The 18387-nt window shown below is 45.1% G+C and overlaps 3 protein-coding genes across 19 annotated transcripts in view; 1 reads left to right on the forward strand and 2 right to left on the reverse strand.

The window, feature by feature from the left end:
* ablim2 (actin binding LIM protein family, member 2) overlaps positions 1-6830 on the reverse strand; it is an 85562-nt gene extending 78732 nt beyond the window's left edge. For all 16 annotated transcript variants that reach the window (XR_010331256.1, XR_010331250.1, XR_010331246.1 and 13 more), the window contains exons 1-2: positions 6692-6830; positions 6462-6563 (exon numbers count right to left, since the gene is read on the reverse strand). Coding sequence is in view for 2 of the 16 variants with exons in the window: in XM_064343621.1 (XP_064199691.1) it covers positions 6462-6498 (37 nt within the window). In the remaining 14 variants the exon portion in view is untranslated. The remainder of the gene's footprint in view (positions 1-6461; positions 6564-6691) is intronic.
* A 1242-nt stretch (positions 6831-8072) lies between these two features.
* zcchc4 (zinc finger, CCHC domain containing 4) overlaps positions 8073-18387 on the forward strand; it is a 14499-nt gene continuing 4184 nt past the window's right edge. Inside the window, exons 1-9 of the mRNA XM_064342042.1 lie at positions 8073-8338; positions 8956-9077; positions 9549-9631; positions 10050-10328; positions 10740-10820; positions 15633-15705; positions 15799-15949; positions 16558-16831; positions 17455-17767. Of these exons, the coding sequence (XP_064198112.1) occupies positions 8251-8338; positions 8956-9077; positions 9549-9631; positions 10050-10328; positions 10740-10820; positions 15633-15705; positions 15799-15949; positions 16558-16831; positions 17455-17767 (1464 nt within the window). The 5' untranslated portion in view covers positions 8073-8250. The remainder of the gene's footprint in view (positions 8339-8955; positions 9078-9548; positions 9632-10049; positions 10329-10739; positions 10821-15632; positions 15706-15798; positions 15950-16557; positions 16832-17454; positions 17768-18387) is intronic.
* On the reverse strand, positions 10819-15423 carry si:dkey-219e21.4 (probable E3 ubiquitin-protein ligase TRIML1). 2 transcript variants are annotated; one of them, XM_064343624.1, is made up of 7 exons: positions 15181-15417; positions 14265-14489; positions 13728-13823; positions 13132-13362; positions 12764-12783; positions 12396-12529; positions 10819-12233 (listed from the first exon to the last, which is right to left on the reverse strand). In XM_064343624.1, the coding sequence occupies exons 2-7, from the start codon at positions 14475-14477 to the stop codon at positions 11638-11640; spliced, it is 1290 nt and encodes a 429-aa protein (XP_064199694.1). In that variant the 5' UTR covers positions 14478-14489; positions 15181-15417; the 3' UTR covers positions 10819-11637. The 2 variants fall into 2 exon arrangements, with proteins under 2 accessions (XP_064199694.1, XP_064199693.1); XM_064343623.1 differs by having other exon boundaries at positions 10819-12529; positions 15181-15423.

Below are 18387 nucleotides of genomic sequence, written 5' to 3' on the forward strand. Positions count from 1 at the left end.
GATGAAACTCAAAAGTGCTTTAAACACTTAACAACTTATTTCACATTTAAGAGGGATGATAAGACAAGGTCACGAAGCAGTAGGCTATTTAGGGTGAGTTTGTAACTTCACAAGGGATTTTTAATAAACAGCAACAGTATGATGCTTCTTAAACTTATCCTGTACAACTCTGGCTGCCAGGTACAGTTTGTACAACAAGAAGCTACAGAAGCTGACTGAAGACACTGAGAATGAAGTGAGCCTTTGTTGTTATTTGTAGAAATGCGTAAAAATGGAAATATGGAACATCGCGCTCTCTGGATTGTGTGATTTGTTTTTTGATAGAACTTGAAATGAAAATGTTTTAAGCACGAGATCAACTCTACCCGTTTGTTTGGATTCCTGGAGACGTGAGTATTCAAACCCCACCCTGGCTTAACGTGGAAAACAATTCAGATGATTCTGAAGAAGAAATGCTGCTCTGAATCTTATAATTCTGCTAGATGCAATATTAATAGAATCATGGGGGATGGGAAGTCATTAATACAGTGACTGAATATGAATAGCAGCACCAATCTCTGCAAATTGAATTTCAGGTGGTATAGTTCATGGGTCTCAAAAATTACTTAAGAGTGCAGCTAATAACAGAAGATTAATATTGAACTTTGTTCCTGGGTCAACACAGACCTTTCACAAGAAGCCACCAGGATCAGTGATACTTTGTCACTTTAATCAGCTGATGATGTTCTGGTTGTACTGTACATATAAGGAAACGCCTGGCCTGAGCGACATCATATTTACGGCAGGTCCATTCCCCCTGCAGCTTGATGATGCTGTCCTCAGGGGAACTGTCATGTCAAGAAAAATGAGAAAAGCATTCAAAGAATTTTACGTTAGTCAATTTCCTTTGCATGACTGGCCAAACATCTTTTTCTGCACAAAACTAATAGGCCTTTGGTTACGCTGGTAATGCTGATGCCGCAGTCGCTCAATCATCTACCCAGACAGAACATACACCGATGAAGCAAAATCCACATTTTCATCTTAATTTCTATTATAAATAGCATTTGGGACTCTCAAGGTACAGTACACTGAAAGCAATGCACTGTCTCTATCAGGCTTTTCCATTGCGCCAATACAGAACCAGCATTCTCAGGGGTTGCCGAGTGGGGTACCCTATTGATGCAATAGTGTGCAGTGCGGTGATGTGAATTCCAGCTGGTATCCCATCAGGGCTGACTCCGGCCAGAAGTCCTACACATGCATAGCTGTAACTGATCAGGGGTCCTGCTGATACATAACTGGCCAGTGTTGCACAGGTAGGGAGGGATTCAGTCAGTAGGATGTTCGGCCATTAAGCTACACTGCCATCACTATGATAGGAAAACTGACAGTAGGACTTGCTGTATCTATTTACTGAACCAGCAGTTAACTAGTTAAAATGCTAGTCACACGCCCACCCATTCCCCCCAACAGACAGACATGCACACACACACAGGTCATCACACACATGAGCATCATGAGCCATTTCAGGTCAGTTCTAGGTTGACTCTGCTTCGGGGGGGGTGTGAGATACACACTGCCTGCATGGAAGTGGTGATAACTGGCTTAACTTTGCCTTGGATTAAACAAAGGATATGCTCACCTAAAAATAGAAACATACACACAAAGCAGAGCTGCTCGCTGTTCTCCACATTTCCAGCAAGCCCCCCATTCCTTTCTGTCTCTCTCTTTCTGTCTCTGTCTGTTTCTGTCCCTCTCTCTCTGTATCTCTCTTTCTCTGTCTCTCTCTCACTCTCTCATTCCTTCCCTGACCCCTCCCTCCCTCCTCTCACTCTGGCACAGTAATGTTATGTCCCTTTCTTCCTAGTAAAATTCTCTGCTGTATTTAATGATGCAAGGGTGTGGCATTTTGCCTCAGAGACACACATACACACACACACACACACACACACACGCACACAAAAAACGCACACACACACACATACCCACCCACATGCACACACACCCACATACGCTCACACGCACACACACACACACACACACACACAGAACCAAGCCTTACAGCCTGACCTAGCAGGCAGGACAGCACCGCCAGGAGACAGTCAGAGAGGAGAAATCACCCCAGGAGCTCCGGGGCGTGGCCGAAGGAAGGAGAAACTCGATATGGGCGAGAGGCCGCGTGCCTCTGGGCCAAGAGGTGGGAGGGGAAAGCTCCATTACCGCGAGAGCCGCCGCAGCCACGCCGGGGCTCTCTGCTGCAGTCCAGGGAGGGTGTACAGTACCCGGGCGGGGCAGGAGAGCTGCTGTCACCACTCACACCGCGTGTGTCCTTAGAGAGACAGGTGTGGACAGAGAACCTGGAGGTGGGCAAGTGTCGCACAGCTCCAACATAACTGCACGGCAGAGGTGTGTGTGCGTGTGTGTGTGTGTGTGTGATTTATGCGTGTGCATCAGTCTATCCGTTTATGTGCGTGCGTGTGCAAAATATCTGTCAGCAGGTGGACATGCAAAGGCACTGCGGAGACTGGGGCTAAATATGCAGTGCATGCTGGGTAATGGTGTGCTACTGCAGCGGCTAGACACAGGAACGTACACACATGCACATGCACACACACACACACAGCCTGTCTAAAGGTTATGGATAAATACACCAGTTCCGATGGGAAGTAAATGGCTGGATAGTAACGACTGTGGAAAAATGACTGCAAAACGGCCACACTTTCAAGAGCTGGCCTCCTGGGTAGGATGGATTCCTCATGCTGCATGCCATTTAAAACCGCAGACAAAATGTCACAGCTCAACAACTGAAACTTAGTTCATAAAAACTAAGACATCAGACATAGTAGTATATGATTGCTTTTTGCATCACTGAGATTAAGACTGGAACAGTAAAAAATGTTTTTAAAGCCATGAATCCTTTTTCAAACATTTTTGCATTTTTAAAGGTCTCTGAAAGAGCAGCATTGCATTTTCCTGTACACGCTTCTCGTATTAAGAATTTTCTGAATATTTGATTATGGCTTAACTAATTAACTGAAACCCCAGCTTCTTCCTGCCACTAAGAGATTTGGAGGCTTCTCTCTCTCTCTCTCTCTCTCTCACTCTCTCTCTCTCTCTCTCACTCTCATGGTGCCATTTGCAGACACACATTAGAGGCTAATAATTCATGGTTCATGTGCAGCTCACCCTAATGCCCTCTTTGCAGAAGTGGGCTCATAGCTCTCCTGGTCATTTTGGTGCAGAAGAGCTGTAGGGTGTAATGTGCGGTCGTGCTCAATGATTCCTTACTGAAAATAAATACGTAAACACATCCAGAGTGCTCTGCCATTTCCACATTTAAGGAGCAAGAGCCCAAATCCACAACCCTACAACCCAGAGTACAACCTGCAGGTCAGGCATGTGCTTCACCAATCTTTTTTACATCCCTTATGGAAACAGAATTTTAAAATACATTGAACACTTCACAGTGTACTGGCAGCAAAAACACAAATCATTACATGTGTCCTTGGGAACACTGAAAGGCACGCAATTATTATTATTCCAAACAGTAGAGGAGTTGTTAATATCAATTCTTCATTAAAATGAACAACCTTTCATTAACAAATAGCATTCAATTTTAATGAATTACAAATATCTGTGGCATTAGATTTATAAGCAGATTACCAAGCAAAGCCACATTTTCAATTTAGCCTTGGAGGAAATGGGGTAGGCAGTTAGTGGTAATATGTGATCAGTGGGGTCATGAGGGAGTCCAATGCCTTCCTCTGTTCCTGTGAAACCATAAACACACAAGCACACCTCTGAAATGTCACAGACTAGCGTCACATTTTACAGTTAATTAATGTGTGTGTGTGTGTGTCTGTGGGCCTGCAGAGGAGTGAGTTAATTACCTTTGTGTGTGTGTGTGTGTGTGTGTGTGTGTGTGTGTTTTGTGAGATAACGGATTATTAATCGCATTGTTGAGTCTCCTCACTCATTCCCCACCTTCTGACAGCCTGCTGAGCTGTGTTACCCTCTCGCACACAGTCAAGTCCTCACCTAAATGAAAGTAAGCTTGTGGAAAGCTTTCTGGTAAGAGGCAGAGAGAGGATAGGGAAGTGGCAGGATGTGTCAGCATGCCACAGATTCATACAGGACAGCGAAAGCTTCTCCTCTGTTGAATGCATGCACAGCTCTCACAGGCGCACCCACTAGTTCTGACATCGAGTCCCCTGACTGCAACTGACGCTGTTGAGTTTCACAGGGGGAAAGTCCCTAACGAACAATACAACCGCCCCATCTTTCCAACGCAAACTGTGAGGACTCTGATCAGGACACAGTACTGTGTGTGGAGCGCATCAAACAGATGCGCAAGAATAAGCGATGGATCCAATTCTCAAGAAAAATATTAATCTGTATGTATTCATCTCCATAACTGCATGTGTTATGATCAAGATAATACATCATAATTAAACAGGTGATTCTTTCAAAGGATTACTTCATTAACATAACAACGTGCATATATAAATGCAACACCTATGGTACAGTTCTCATATTATAAAAGGCCACTGTTCAGTGCAATGACATGCCACAATAGGGATCTTAATATGCAATGTCTATTTTACATCGCCATGGTGAAATGAACACAAATTTACCCATCACCACGCTTTCTCCCTCCTCACTGCCTGTGTCTTGCCAATCAGTCTTTTCATTACACGGTGCTCAATCCTTCTCTACTGGGCCTGTGTCAGAGCATCTCTTTTCCTGGTAATCGCAGCAGTGCTGGGATTTTGGCCTGCCCGGACAGCAAATCACAGCACAACAGTGTGGAGACAAGCTGCAGCACAGAAATCCACTGTTTCTCGGCTCTAAACGAGGCCCCATTTGCATCTAAACACTGACATCACCACAGCTTCCCAGAGAAACTCAGAGGAAATACAGGCCTGTCAGTACAATTGAATAGAAAACAGAACGACAGCAGTCTCTGTGGGTACTGTGAGCCCGCCAGAGGTGTCAGTTCTTTACGAGTCCCTTAAAAATAAATGGTATTCACAGCACTGAGTGACTCGAGCCAGTCAGATGTCAAAAATGGTAGGCATGTGGGTTCAATGGCGGCAAAGACCTTAAGCTCAGTTCTTTCCCCGTGCTGTTCTTTCTGAATCAATGCCAAATTGCCATGGTACATGTTCACTCATCTGTATCTGATCTGATCTGTGTGGATCAATTGATGTTGGGGGATCAGTGAATAGGATGTGTCATCCAGATGATTTATATATCAGTCAGTCTGCATAGCATCTGGGTAGCATTGGTTAACAAAAAAATCAAGCCTGTGTTCTTTGTAAAATCAACCTGGGCCCTCTGTTCTTCAGTTACATGTCAATAATGTCTACAGCATTTAAAATCCAATAACAATCGTTCCTTAAGTAGAAACGCTTTGTAGGCTTAGTGGTATCTTAGAATCAGCTGGTAGAACCACAATCAACCACAATCCAATGCAACCCACTGATCTGTACCAGTCAATCATGTTAAACTACTCATGTAATTTGATACTTTCAGCTTGACTGGCAACATGTGTGACAGACGTTTAGGTACAAGTGTCATTAACATCCACCTCTAGAATCTAGTGCACACCTGATCCAGTTCACTCCGAGCAGACTGATAGACTGCCTTCATCATATGGTACACAGCTGTGACAGGTTAACAGACTGACATGAATTTTCCACCCCAGCAACATGAATCTCCACCATGGCAACCACAGCCATCTTTCACACACTCCCAAAAGGGGAGGAGGTCACTTCTGCGCTTGCCTGGTAGGAATGGCACCAGGAAGGCGGAATGCGTTCATTTTCCTTATTTCCACAGATCTAAGAAAGCTGTTTCCGGAATGGCTCCAGCCTAGCAGCCTTGTGATTGCAACCTTGTGTCACAAACAATTCAGTGCAACTTTCGACATTGCATTTTACCTGTACACACCAAATGCTTCAGCTAGTGTAACAGGGTACTGACCATGTATCTCAGAAAACAGCATGTTCGATGTGTCTTTTTCCATTCTGACTAGCCCAGTTAACTGAACTATAACTATATGGGTAAATCCTAAATGGCAAGCCTTCCAGTTATTGGTCAGTGCTACTGTAATGAAAATGAGACCAATATAGGCTATTGTCTTCATTTTTTTGTGAATTCTAAATATGCTTTACTAAAATGCTTTGCATAGGACAAATATCACACTACATACGATATGCAATATATGTTAAAGATAAATAGAAGACCTTCCCACCGCTGAAATCAAAAGGAGAGACTGCATTGCAACAAGATGAAATACTCTAGCAGAGGTGTTTTGCTAAAAAGAAAAACTGTATGGGAACAGTATTGAATAAAAATAATAGAAGTTAGCATAACATAATGGCAGCAACGCCGCATACGTATTATGAATTCGGAGGATTACACATGTGACGGGCGGACGGTTTCACTGCGTTAGTGTAAACCTGAAGGCAACTTACCCGTGCTCATCTTAATAGCTGCGCTGTCAGAATTCATATACCTGAATCCTCGTTCATCTGTGTCCGCGAGGGCACCAAATATGCGCTGCACATTAATGATGCCTGCAGGAGATGCACGAGAAAAAAATCTTCAGAAATGTAGTTTAATAATAAGCAATCAACTATTTTGATGGGATCTAATAAATACGAGTAAGACTGTTTTATTTGCCACTTCGATAACACAAACGCACAATTTGATCTCTTTTCCAGCGTAGGCTACTCCAAATCCAAGTGCACAGGGCTGGTTGTGGGTGTAAGTCAAGATGACTCTTCATGCGCCTCTGCCTCAGCACCGCTAGAGCCAGGTGATAAATAATGGTTCTAACAGCTCCGCTGCGCATATTTCGTAGGACGGGCGTCTGGGAAGTGTAGTTTTCGTTGATAATGATTATAAAACTGACGCTTTTGACTGCTTCAGATTTAGACTACAACTCCCATGAATCAAAGCGCGAAGTAAACAAACGGCCTTACAAAGCTGTATTGTATCCAAATCATGGGATGTTTGCTTGCAGAGTCATAGTAACAATTGTATACACCCAGGAAGACGTTGGTACCATAGACTGTATAAAAGGTTGGTATCAACGTTGTAATGCATTCAGTACGACATAATAGTATGCATCATTCTTGGGACAGTACAATAGGCTGTAATGTCAAATGTCCAGTATTGGCTTGCCCATAATGCACGATATAAAATACTATATGCATTGTGCCACACAGTGGTCTGCGATACTATCCTTTTTTAGCTAAAAAAGAACGGGTACACGGTTATTTAGCGTTGCCATTGCTTGGGGAATCAGACTTGTAATCACAGAGTTGTAGGCTTGAATAACGGATATGGCACTGCTGCTACATGCTATTCCTTCTGTACGTATTATGCTATTTGTGATGTCAAATGCATAGGTCGTAGGTTGGTTCGCAGGATAAAGATACAAAAAGCTAAGCAAAGAAGCCTGATGTAATATCACTAATTTTGAGAAAATGTCACAGCTGATGGGTGAATATTTTGATGCACCTGCTAGAGATCCTGACCAAAGGCAGTAGAGGTCAAATTGTTTTGTTATTTATCTGATTTCTCTCTTCTTGACTTACAGATGGGACAACTAATTTATTCTTATAATCTGATGATGTGGTGGAGATTGTTTCCATGGGGTAGTTCTCCGTTAAGAGCATCTATCTGTTCCAGAGGATTCCCAAAAGATTAGCTCAGTGCTGCCATACGCACACACCCACCGGCTATTGTTTTGTCAGGCAGAACATTCCTTAAAACAAACAGCAGCAACTGCTCACACAGTAACATTTTGGAGGGGTTTCAAGTTTGCTTCCTACATGTGAAATGACACGCATTTTAGTCGATGGAATAGAACGCAAGCCTCGGTTCCAAGTTAACTTTGAATTTACCATCCCCTGCCGGTGATAAGGTAAACACAAAAATATATCAAGCGCTCGTAAAAAGCGCTTCCAATTTGGATTATTAAAGCGAACATAGTTTTTACATAACGTTGAGTAAAATTATTGATTCAGATAGAAAGAAACATTCAAGCACTCTGCTTTGTTGAAGGATTATCGAGTAGTACGATCGTCTGTGAAATGTGACATCATATATCCGCGACAAGAACTGACACACCATAGAGATTTACCAGAGAATCATGGAGGCGTTGTGGCGATATGTCAGTTTATAGTGAAAGTGTGTTTTTATTTTTACACAACGATATTTTTACGTTACGTAACGGGAATATTTCGAGAATTGGCTATGGATTCTGAATTCTCCGATGGCGAAGGGTTTGGAATTGAAGTGATTATAGATGCTAAAGACGGAAAAGCACCATGTTGTCCCCATGGTATGTGCGTGAAAAATCCACACGAAGTTACCAGTATTGTAGGCTAATGTAGAATACCATGAAAAGCATGTGAACTAGCAGATCTGCTAGTTTTCATGATCTATTTCAACATTGTCTGACCTTCATGAATTTTTTAAAGCTTATGTTAGCAACTGGCTAGGTAGCTGTGTGGTGACCGTGGACTGAGGTAGCTGCATGAACTGCTGGTAGTGAAAATCAGACAGTTAGCCTAAAAAGTATTTAAAAAGTACAGGATCAAGGGACATAGCACTAAAATCAAATAAGCGTGGGGGAAAAAATAAATAAAATAATAATAATATGGACAATATGAGGACAGTATGTTTAGACAGTCTCTTCTGTATATGTCAGCTATCTCTTCAGCTGGCCTCTGCATGTGGCTAATTAATTAGAGTGACATGGTGTATATGTAGCCAAACATACTATAGCAACTGCAATTGAAATAGCGTAGCTGCTTTAATAAGTGTCTGTTTTTGATTAAATGGAACTGATTTGCGTGCCAGCCAGACAGAATGTGACAACCATTTGCTTCATGTTATCTGGGTAAGAACTGTGATTTCCTTTTTCGTTTCCTAAGCATGCTGCTCCTCTCCTTTCAGGCCCCACGCTGCTATTTGAGAAGCTGTGCGGAGGCGGAGAGACGCAGGGCAGGCGCTTCTACGCCTGCTCCGCCTGCAGGGACAGAAAAGACTGCAGCTTCTTCCAGTGGGAGGATGAGAAGGTGGTGCCACCGGACTGCCCTTGTTAGGCGCACTGATGTAGTTCACCGCTCGATTGGTTTCCTGGTGGCGTGTCCTGTCTGTCAGGAGTCACTGACTGTCTTTCAGTGGAGACTGAAGACCTCTTCAGCCTGCATCTAGGCTGCCTGATCCCTGACATGGCCCCGTATCTAATCCCTTATTTACTGCTGAATTAACAGGGTTGTTGAATGTGTTTGTCAAGATGGTCGATTACGCTAACTGTATATTTGATATAAGGTCTAATTGTTGTTTGGTTAGTGGCTTTAAGAGTGCTCATTATCCATTTCTGTAGTCACTGCTGCTCTTGTAAACCAGTTGAATTTAGCTTGTGCTTTGTCCTCATGTAAATTGGTCTGGATTGGACAATCTTTTAAATTAATACAATGTAATGTTTGCTGTGATGTGTTATTCCATTGCTGGCTGTGAGATGGATATATGTGCTTGTGCTGTAGGTTTCCCAGGCTAGGCTCTTGGCCCGAGAGAAGGAAAATCAATCAAAGCAGCCTCCTTATTCTCATCAGGAATACTGCTCCAGGTAAACGCACTCACTGGAATATCTCCTGCAGACACAATCAAAAATGACGTAATTGATTTTAATTTATGTTGGAGACTCGATAGGTTGTTTCTATAACACATTTTACAGGAGCATTTTGTATGGTCATGGGGTAAAACTGGTTATGTTCCTTTAATGTCATTTGACATTTCAGTATTGTATGGCTCCAAAGATTAAATGTTTTCAAATGTTGGAAAGATTTCTTTGTAAATTGCTACCTGAAAGGAAATCTACAATAGGTCACACTTTCCTGCAGGGAAATAGAATAGTCATAAGAATAATCATTTTATGAGTTTTTGGACTGTCTGCAAAATATACTACATAATGACCAAGCTGTTCAGTAATACATTAATGAACTGCTGTGTCATGTGAGATTAATGACTTTTTTTTGGTAAACCAGGTTCAGGGAGTTTGTGTCCTTGCCCCTGGACCAGAGGAGGTTCTGCCAAGACTGTCAGCTCCTGCTTCTCCCCAATGAGTGGAGCGAGCACGCCACTCACAGGGTGCTCGGTGATGACATCACAGTGGCCCGTCTGAGGAGGCCGAGCCTGCTGCTGTGTCCCCTGGAGAACAAGAAGAGCAATGCGCAGTACCTGTTCGCTGATCGCAGCTGCCACTTCCTGCTGGACCTGCTGGCCAGTTTGGGGTTCAGCAAGGTGCTCTGTGTTGGGACTCCCCGGTGGGTGTTTTTCTTAAGGATATAGTCCATCTCACAATGTGCATCACATTATCCTCCCATTTTATTTATACATTCTGTTGCAAAAGCATTTGAACCAGGCAATATACAGTGCAAAGATAAAGATATACATGGCATACATTTATACAGCCAGAGCAGTCTGGCTAAAATATTGCACCCCTCCTCCTTTGACCCCACTCCCTAAAAAAATATTGTCCACATTTACAAAAACATACTTTTTTTGTCACCAACAGGCAGTTTCATCAGAGACCCATGTTATTATTAAAAGGCTGGTTTGCATATAATATTATATCCCATATTCACACCCCATCTGGCATTTCTCCTTGAGTGTTAATGCTGTTGTGTAAAAGTGCTATTCGACCTCAGGAGTTCCTCTGTGCGTTTGACCTCCAGACTCCATGAGCTGATGAAGATCCGCAACCAGGAAACAGGAAAGGAAGTTCTGAGGAGCCTCCTACTGGACATTGATTTCAGGTGTGTTTTTCGCTCATGCACACATACATACACACGCACAAACACTGCATTCAGAGCAAAATTCTCCAGACTGTCTGTATGCCATGTCTTGACTGCAGAGCACTGTTACTACGGCTACTGATAGGACGAACTTGCTTGATGTAACATGAATAAATGCAACGTTCTCTGCTTCTGGTTACACCCTTGGCATGCCACCCAAAGGGAAGCAAGCATATTTCAAAGATTTGTTGCATACGTGGCAGTCTAGCTGGAAAGACAAATGTAGCAAAACAGTTTTCATTCTGAATCACCCCTGGTTTTATACCTCAGATGATCGCTTGCCTTCGTTGATATTGTCATCACCATGGTACAGTAGTAGCATTATAGTATTTATAATAATAAGTTATAGTTAATACAGTAACAACAGTTATAGTTACCTAATTTCTTGAAGTGAGCATAACATACTGTAGGTTTGCTTTGCTTCATAATGTGGAATTTAGAACTGCTCTTCCGACACTTTGAAGACCCTGTGTCATTGAACCGTGGTAAAAACAGTAAAATTATTGGGTTTTTTTTTGTTGCTCAAACCCAAGGTGGAATATTTGTGCGTATTTACATAATATAGACAAGGTTAATTCACTCCCGCCTAACTGAAATATATATATATTTTTAAAAATGTATTTGAAATATAACCTTTAATCCACTCTGTTGGAAGAAGAGTTGTGCCCTGCTAGTTTTGCCAGTTCAATGTGTTTGGCCTATTTTTTTTTTTACTATACATGCCATCGGTATGCCAGGCGCAGAGCATGCTAGTAGCCATTCTGGTTGCAGGGTGACTTTAAAGGTGCAAGTCGCAGATCTCCATGTGATCGGGCCCGAGCTGCCCGCTGTCGGGCTTGAAGAAGCGGAAGGCCGGGAAAACGGGCTCCATGAACTGGTGGTGCACCCTGTCGAAAACTGACGTGAGGACGGCGGAGAACTCCTGCAGCAGCTTCATGGTGCGGGCGTCGTAGAAGGCCAGGCGGCCCTTCTGGTAGTCCAGCAGGATGCCCACCTTTCGCAGTGGCCTGTGCCCCCGGACCTGGCAGGCCAGGTGGTGGTCGTTGTGCCAGGCGGAGAGGCGCCCGTCGCGCTGCTCCAGGCACCACGAGTGGCGGTTGCGGCCCAGCTTGGCGCCCTTCTCCGCGCCCTTGCGCTTGATGCACCCGTAGGCGGCGCCCACCGCCCACGCCGAGCAGCAGCCCACGTCCACCTCCCAGTAGTGCCTCCCAGTCGCCATGCCGACCGAGCTCAGGGCGCAGCACACCTTGTCGAACTGCAGGGGGAGCTCCGGCGCGGCCTGAGGCTCGCCGGTGAAGTACATCAGCCTGCAGTCCCGCCCGACTGCGATGTGTCTGTTGGAGGCCAGCCTGTCTATCCGCACCGCCGTGGAGTCTGAAACGAAAAAGCACGGGTCAGAGCCGTTCAGACAACAGCGCCACTGTGCATTATGTACAGCGATGATGATGATGATGATGATGATGCCAGTAAATGCGGGCACGAAAGGGCTGTCCATCGGCTTCATCCGGATGATTAAAGGAATGCTGAAAGGATTACCCAGCAGGAAGTTCTTCCGCTGCAGCTGCGCTTGGAGGTCCTTTGAAATGTTGCGCAGCGTTTTCAGCAGCCTCTGAAATCTGCCTTCGCTCAGCTTGATCCCCTCCTGTGCCGCGTCCTCCTTCTTCTGACAGCTGCGATAGTATCACACTCCTCAGGTTTTATTCAAACGCCTCGACTTTTCCACTGAACATCATTTGCACCAAATGTAACCGCTGGCAACCCTTCTGCTCTGTTTATTCAAAATGAGGGAAATAAGTGCTCAAAAGCCCTTTCTGTCTGACCTCTACAGGATGTGTGAAGGCCCGCATTTCTGCAAGCTCTGATATTTCACTTTGGAGAGAATGGAAATAAAAAGCGATTTGTACCTTAGATCCCCAGTGTACTCCTGCAATAGGAAAAGGAAAAAGTGAAGTCAGTGGATCATCTTTTGCACTTTTTTTCCGAAATGTTCATATTCAGCTTCTTAGTCAAGTACAGATGGGAAGAAAGTCCACGCAGTGGCACAAGGAACAGGAAATTCCAACATCACCACTTCCACCAATTAATAGAATCGGGTGTGCCAAATTAGGGTTGAAATGAAACCCTACGGGATGGTAGATCTCTAGGAACATGGTTGGGTAACCCTGTGTTAGGCTATACTGCCGCCCTTGTTTGTGCAAATACTGCTCTCAATGACTGACCCTGGATCAGTGAATGTAAACATTAGGGGCTGTGCCAGGCGGTCCCGGCTGACCTGAGTTCCCTCTGTCCCGGCCTGCTCCAGGGCCCTCTTTGCGCAGGCGATGTTCTTCTGGACCTGGCTGAGGTGCTGGGTCCAGTCCTTCAGGACCCGGTTGAGCTGACTGCTGGCCGCCCTGCGGTCCTGTTCCACCCAGTCTACGGCCGCCTGCTCCTCCTTCTGCAGGGCCTGCTGCATGGTCTCGAACTGCTCGCCGATCTCCTGCTTCATGGCCTCCGCGTTCCTCTGTGAGCCCGGCAAATGAGAGCATTAGAACCCTAGCCCTAAGAGCATTCATCAAAAGCTATTTGAAGAAGCACTCTTTTTCTTAGCATGACTTTTCTCTTGCTTTTTTTAAATAGCTGGAACTACAAATCCCATTAGTGTTTTTTAAAGGGCTAACTGACTTCTTGAGGACTACAACTTCAGCTGTTGTCTGACGGTCCTTGCATTTCAAATAATCGTAATTCAGGGCAAAGTAACTTCAAAACAAGGCGTGTATCAGTACTTGTAGCACTGGCCTATCATATTCGACATATTGCAGAAAGTTGCAGAATGAGCTATGCTCAGCAATGCTGGATGTGACCACGAGAGGCCACTGTTCCTCTCACCGATAAGACATCACTCCTTTTCTTTAGAGACTGTAAATGAGCCTCTGTTCTGGATCTTTCCTCCTGCAGGTCTTCCAAGTGTCTAGACAGTGCTTCCTGCAGATACATCGAAGAGGTCATACATTTGATTGCCAAAAAACTGAATCCTATTCAAAACAGAGTGCTTCATTTATAAAAAGTTTATTCAGAGCAAGACGATTATTTCAGAAAACAGGAACAGGAACTAAGTCATGGTCAATATTTGGACATTTGCATCTCATTAGTGAAATGGGAAGTTGCAGTCTGTGCAAAGGTCTGTAGATAGCAGTGCGTGTCAGTGACTTTTTAAATCATGTATAGCATTGGACACATTGACAGCCAATGCTTGTATACACATGGTAGCTTTACCCCAAGAATGTCATTTCTTTGGATTTGGTAAATAGATTTAGGTGTGAAATTTACAGATTCATTTTTATATTTTCAAAGTGCATTTCACTCATGATTGTCTTTGAAGTAAATGTTGCTAGCATTAGCATACGTTACTTGACCGTGCTGTACCTTGGACAGTGTTGCTGGACGGCTGGTTTTTCGGGGTGTCCTGGGGGAGCGTGGGTAAGGCAGGGTGGCCTCATCCGTTGTCAGCTCCTGTGGGGGCAAGCGGTGGGGGCTGGGCTGCCGGTCTGGGATGTGGCCAGCAGGGGGAGCTGTGCCATCAGACAAGACTCCATCCAACATCTGCACTGCAGGGATCTTTTTCACCTCCTGTGCCATAACTATAACTATCTAAACAGACATACACACAGAGTCCCTCATTACAAGACTGGCTTCTGATTTTAATGCATCGGTTCATTAATGACCTACTGGCTATGAACAAATGTGCTCTCATTATTACCGACAATACTGGGTTAGAACAGAAATCTCACACCAGTGCAGGAAAAAAAAGACTAAACCACCTTGTAAAAAATTCCCAGCATAATCTGTACGCTTATGGATTGTAAGCCTGTGTGTAAAAAGCCTTTGAAGAGATCTCTCCTTTCATTGTTTTGGTGTCGGATGCGCTCTGCCGGTGAGCATGTAGTGAAAAGGAACTAGTTCCTCTGGTTTAGTGATCATATGAAGCCCATGAGGTCGTGCTGTACTGTGCTCTGCCATTTTACAGCAATATGCTTCTCCTGAGCTTCTCATCATGCTGCTTACTCCATAGTCAGTTCTCAGCCTAAATGTTTTTTTTTTTTCCGGATCATTCCGCCTCACGTGCCGCACCAAGAATTCAAGACTTCTGAGCAGAACTGCTGCCAGTCCTGCAACGGTTCTCATAACGGCCGGAGTCAGACTTCTGTCCACGACAAGTTCTGGAATTACCTGGAGTCCTGACGCTTCATGTTAACCCCTAAGCGATCGCTGCGCTCGACCCAGAAAGTTCTGTGGTCGCGTGGATTTAATTCTAGGGTCAGTAGGCTGTGCTGGTACTTACCGTGCGGAGGGCTGTAGCTGTCTGTGCCTCGCTGGCCTCTGCAGGAATGCAGCGTGGTGGGGCTCGGTTTGTTAGGTAACGGCAGCGTGCTGCAGCCTGTCCTCTCCTCAGACACGCTCAGAGCGCTACGCCATGCGTATCTGCCGGAGCAGTCAGTCATCTCTGCATGCAGAGTTGAATATTTGCTCTTCCCCGCCCAGTCAATTTACATGCGACATTTCCACTGTGTTGCTTTGACGGAGTGGACAGGGGGCATTGCTGCACAGATGTGTCACAGAGACGTGTAGGTTAAGGGGTGCTGCGTGGTTGCAGCTCTGGCCTTGTAAAATGAGTCCCACCGCAGTGCGATAAACACGCCAAGGCCCTCTGAGCTTATCTGGCATGAAGTGTGAAGGGAAGGAAAGTGAGGAAGTGTGGCTACGTAACCTGATCTCTTGTGTTTGTGTCCTCAGGTATGCTCAGTTCTGCAGCGAAAATGAATTTTGCCACTATAACATGTTCAACCACCACTTTTTTAACCCTGAGGTAAGAATCTAGATCTTCTGGTTTTGAAAACGTGGTACTTTGATGGCATGGAAAACTATTCTCTATAGTAAAATAATAATGTTAACTCCCCAGGGAGCCGAAGCCGTTTTTAAGGCCTTCTTGAGCGAGGAAGGCCCCGAGAAGGTTGTCATGGTGACCGACCCACCATTCGGGGGGCTGGTGAAACCCCTGGCGCACAGTTTCTCCCGAATCTCAGACGCGTGGAAGATCCTCCAGGGTCCAGGTCAGTGGTCTTGAGGTCCCCTCTCACCCGGGGCCAGAGGAGCAGGGACAGGCCCATTACCAGAACAGTGCCATTCCTGGGTGGGACAAACTCAGTGTATGGGCAGGAGTGCAGTTCAATGGTTAAGGAACTGGGCTTTTAACCTGAAGGTTGCAGGTTTGACTCCCTAGGTAGAACACTGCCGTTGTATCTTAACCTGGATTACTTCAGTATAAATGGATGTTATGTAAAAAAAATGCAACAGCTGTTTAAGTCACTCTGGATAAGAACATATGCTAAATGTCTGTAATGTAAAGTAAATGGTGGCTGGGGCTGTCCTTAAAAAAGTCCTTCTCTGTGGCAGTGCCATCTTCCTCTGTGGCAGTGCCATCTTCCTCTGTGCTGCAGCATAGCAGCTGGTTGCAGCTCTTTAATCCCAGTCCTGGAACCTTTATAATGACCTTCAGAAAGAAGCTTGACCTGATTTGCTAACTATCCAGCTGTGGTTGTCATGGGCAGCATGTGCAGTTTAAAGTTCCCCCTGGGGAAAGTAAAGCTATTCTATTCTATTCTAAGTGTCTCTTGGTGAGGGCTTTTATTAAATGGTATCTGTGTTCCTATTGGTGCAGAGAGCAGCAGTAAGGAGATGCCCATGGTCTGGATCTTCCCCTACTTCTTTGAGTCCCGCATCTTGGAATGCTTCCCCTCCTTCTCCATGTTGGATTATCAGGTATGCCGTACACACCCTGGTGCTGAGGGTCTGGAGGGTGTGTTGAGTCATTCCCCAGTAAGTGTGTTTGAAAGGTCGAAGGGCTTCAGACTGCACTTGCTAGCATTTCCCCTAACCCCTCAACGCCTAAGGGGCCTCACCTTCCAAAACATCGTCGGCTTCACTGTGACCTGGTCAGGTGGAACTTAGACACATCCCAAAACCCCTCTTACAAGTCACGGGAGACGGGAGCGCTCCGCCAGATCCCCCGTCCGCTCTTCACGCAACCCTGTCCCCGATAACTTGGCATTAGTTCATGCCCGAGTGGAGGAGGAACCGAGTACCCGAGTGAAACCACACACGGAGACATGCTCACACAGAAGCCCCGTTCAAACCAACTTCTGTGTGAGGCGACAGTACCCACTGCCCACCGTGCCTCCCCGAGACTATCTAAATCAATTCATATGCTAGTATCACCTGTCAAATAAAACATACGTGAGTAAATAACCCACCGAATCCATCCTAAAGTCAGTATTTCATATCAAAAACCCCGATAACCCAGCAAATCTTGCATCGATGCAGTATTTCACTTTGCTGCAGTCGGAATGATAAGGCAGTGAACCGTGTTACACTTCATCATTTAACTTCAGTGAGCATATCGGCACAGTCTGATAGCAGACCGAATGTCATCTCCTGTTCAGTATTTCACATTATTTTGTCAACAGGCATCATCGCAGAGACAATATGCTGTGTTTCCCCCCCCTTTGAGTTTGCTGAAATAGCCCATTGTAGTCTCTCTCTATTCTAATGAATGAAACTACGCAGTTCTGGGGCACACACTGAATGGGTACCTTGGATGGCTAATTATAATCGATCGACCGGTGAAATCCTTCTTTTTAATTAGCGTAGCGCCTGTGTTGACGTTGCAGTGGCGGAAGCTGTCGCAAAGTGAATGCGAGGCGCTTTCTGGTTTTCTTTCTGTGGAAGTGCTTTGTCGTAGCGTCCCGTCTCCTGTCCCGGTGACCGGTGACTCTTTTGTCGGGGCCCTTCGCAGGTTCTGCTCTGTCTGCGAGAGGTACGTGTCCTCGGGGAACCGGCACTGCCCCGTCTGTGACGCCTGCACCTCGAAGGTAAAGCGCCGCTGAAACTCGGAGAGCTAAGACTGTCTTTCTCCTCCATCCATCCAGTATCTAACTCAGGGTGCCTATCCCAGCATGCATTGGGTGAGAGGCAGGAATACAACCTGGACAGGTTTCCAATCAATCACAGGGCATACACAGAATTCACTAACACACTCGTACCTAGGGGCAATTTAGAGTCTCCAGGTAGCCCAGCTTGCATGTCTGAAAGGCCCTGGCCGAGATTCAAATCTGGGACCTCCTTGCAGTGAGGCAACAGTGCTGCCCACTGCACCACTGTCTTCTTCTTTCACAACCATTTTTAGATTTCATAAATAGTTTTTATTGCCTTTATTTTCCTCAATAAGACACAGTCTTAAATACATACAAGAGAGGGACTGTGGACAATTAAATCGATACAAAAACAATACAAAGTATAAAATACAATTCAAACAGACAAACACACACCCAGAAACCAATTCAGATCTGATCTCTCACACAGGTGTTGGCCAGTTATCTGTTGTTGTAGTTTTGTCCTTGTGTACCATTGCTGCCAATCTCTTTTATTACTAGTGTGTATTTACACTGCAGTTTCATTTTATTGTATTTGCTCTATTGTGCTCCTCTCTGTT

The sequence above is a fragment of the Anguilla rostrata genome, chromosome 7, assembly GCF_018555375.3.
Source record: "Anguilla rostrata isolate EN2019 chromosome 7, ASM1855537v3, whole genome shotgun sequence".
Lineage (NCBI taxonomy): Eukaryota > Metazoa > Chordata > Actinopteri > Anguilliformes > Anguillidae > Anguilla > Anguilla rostrata.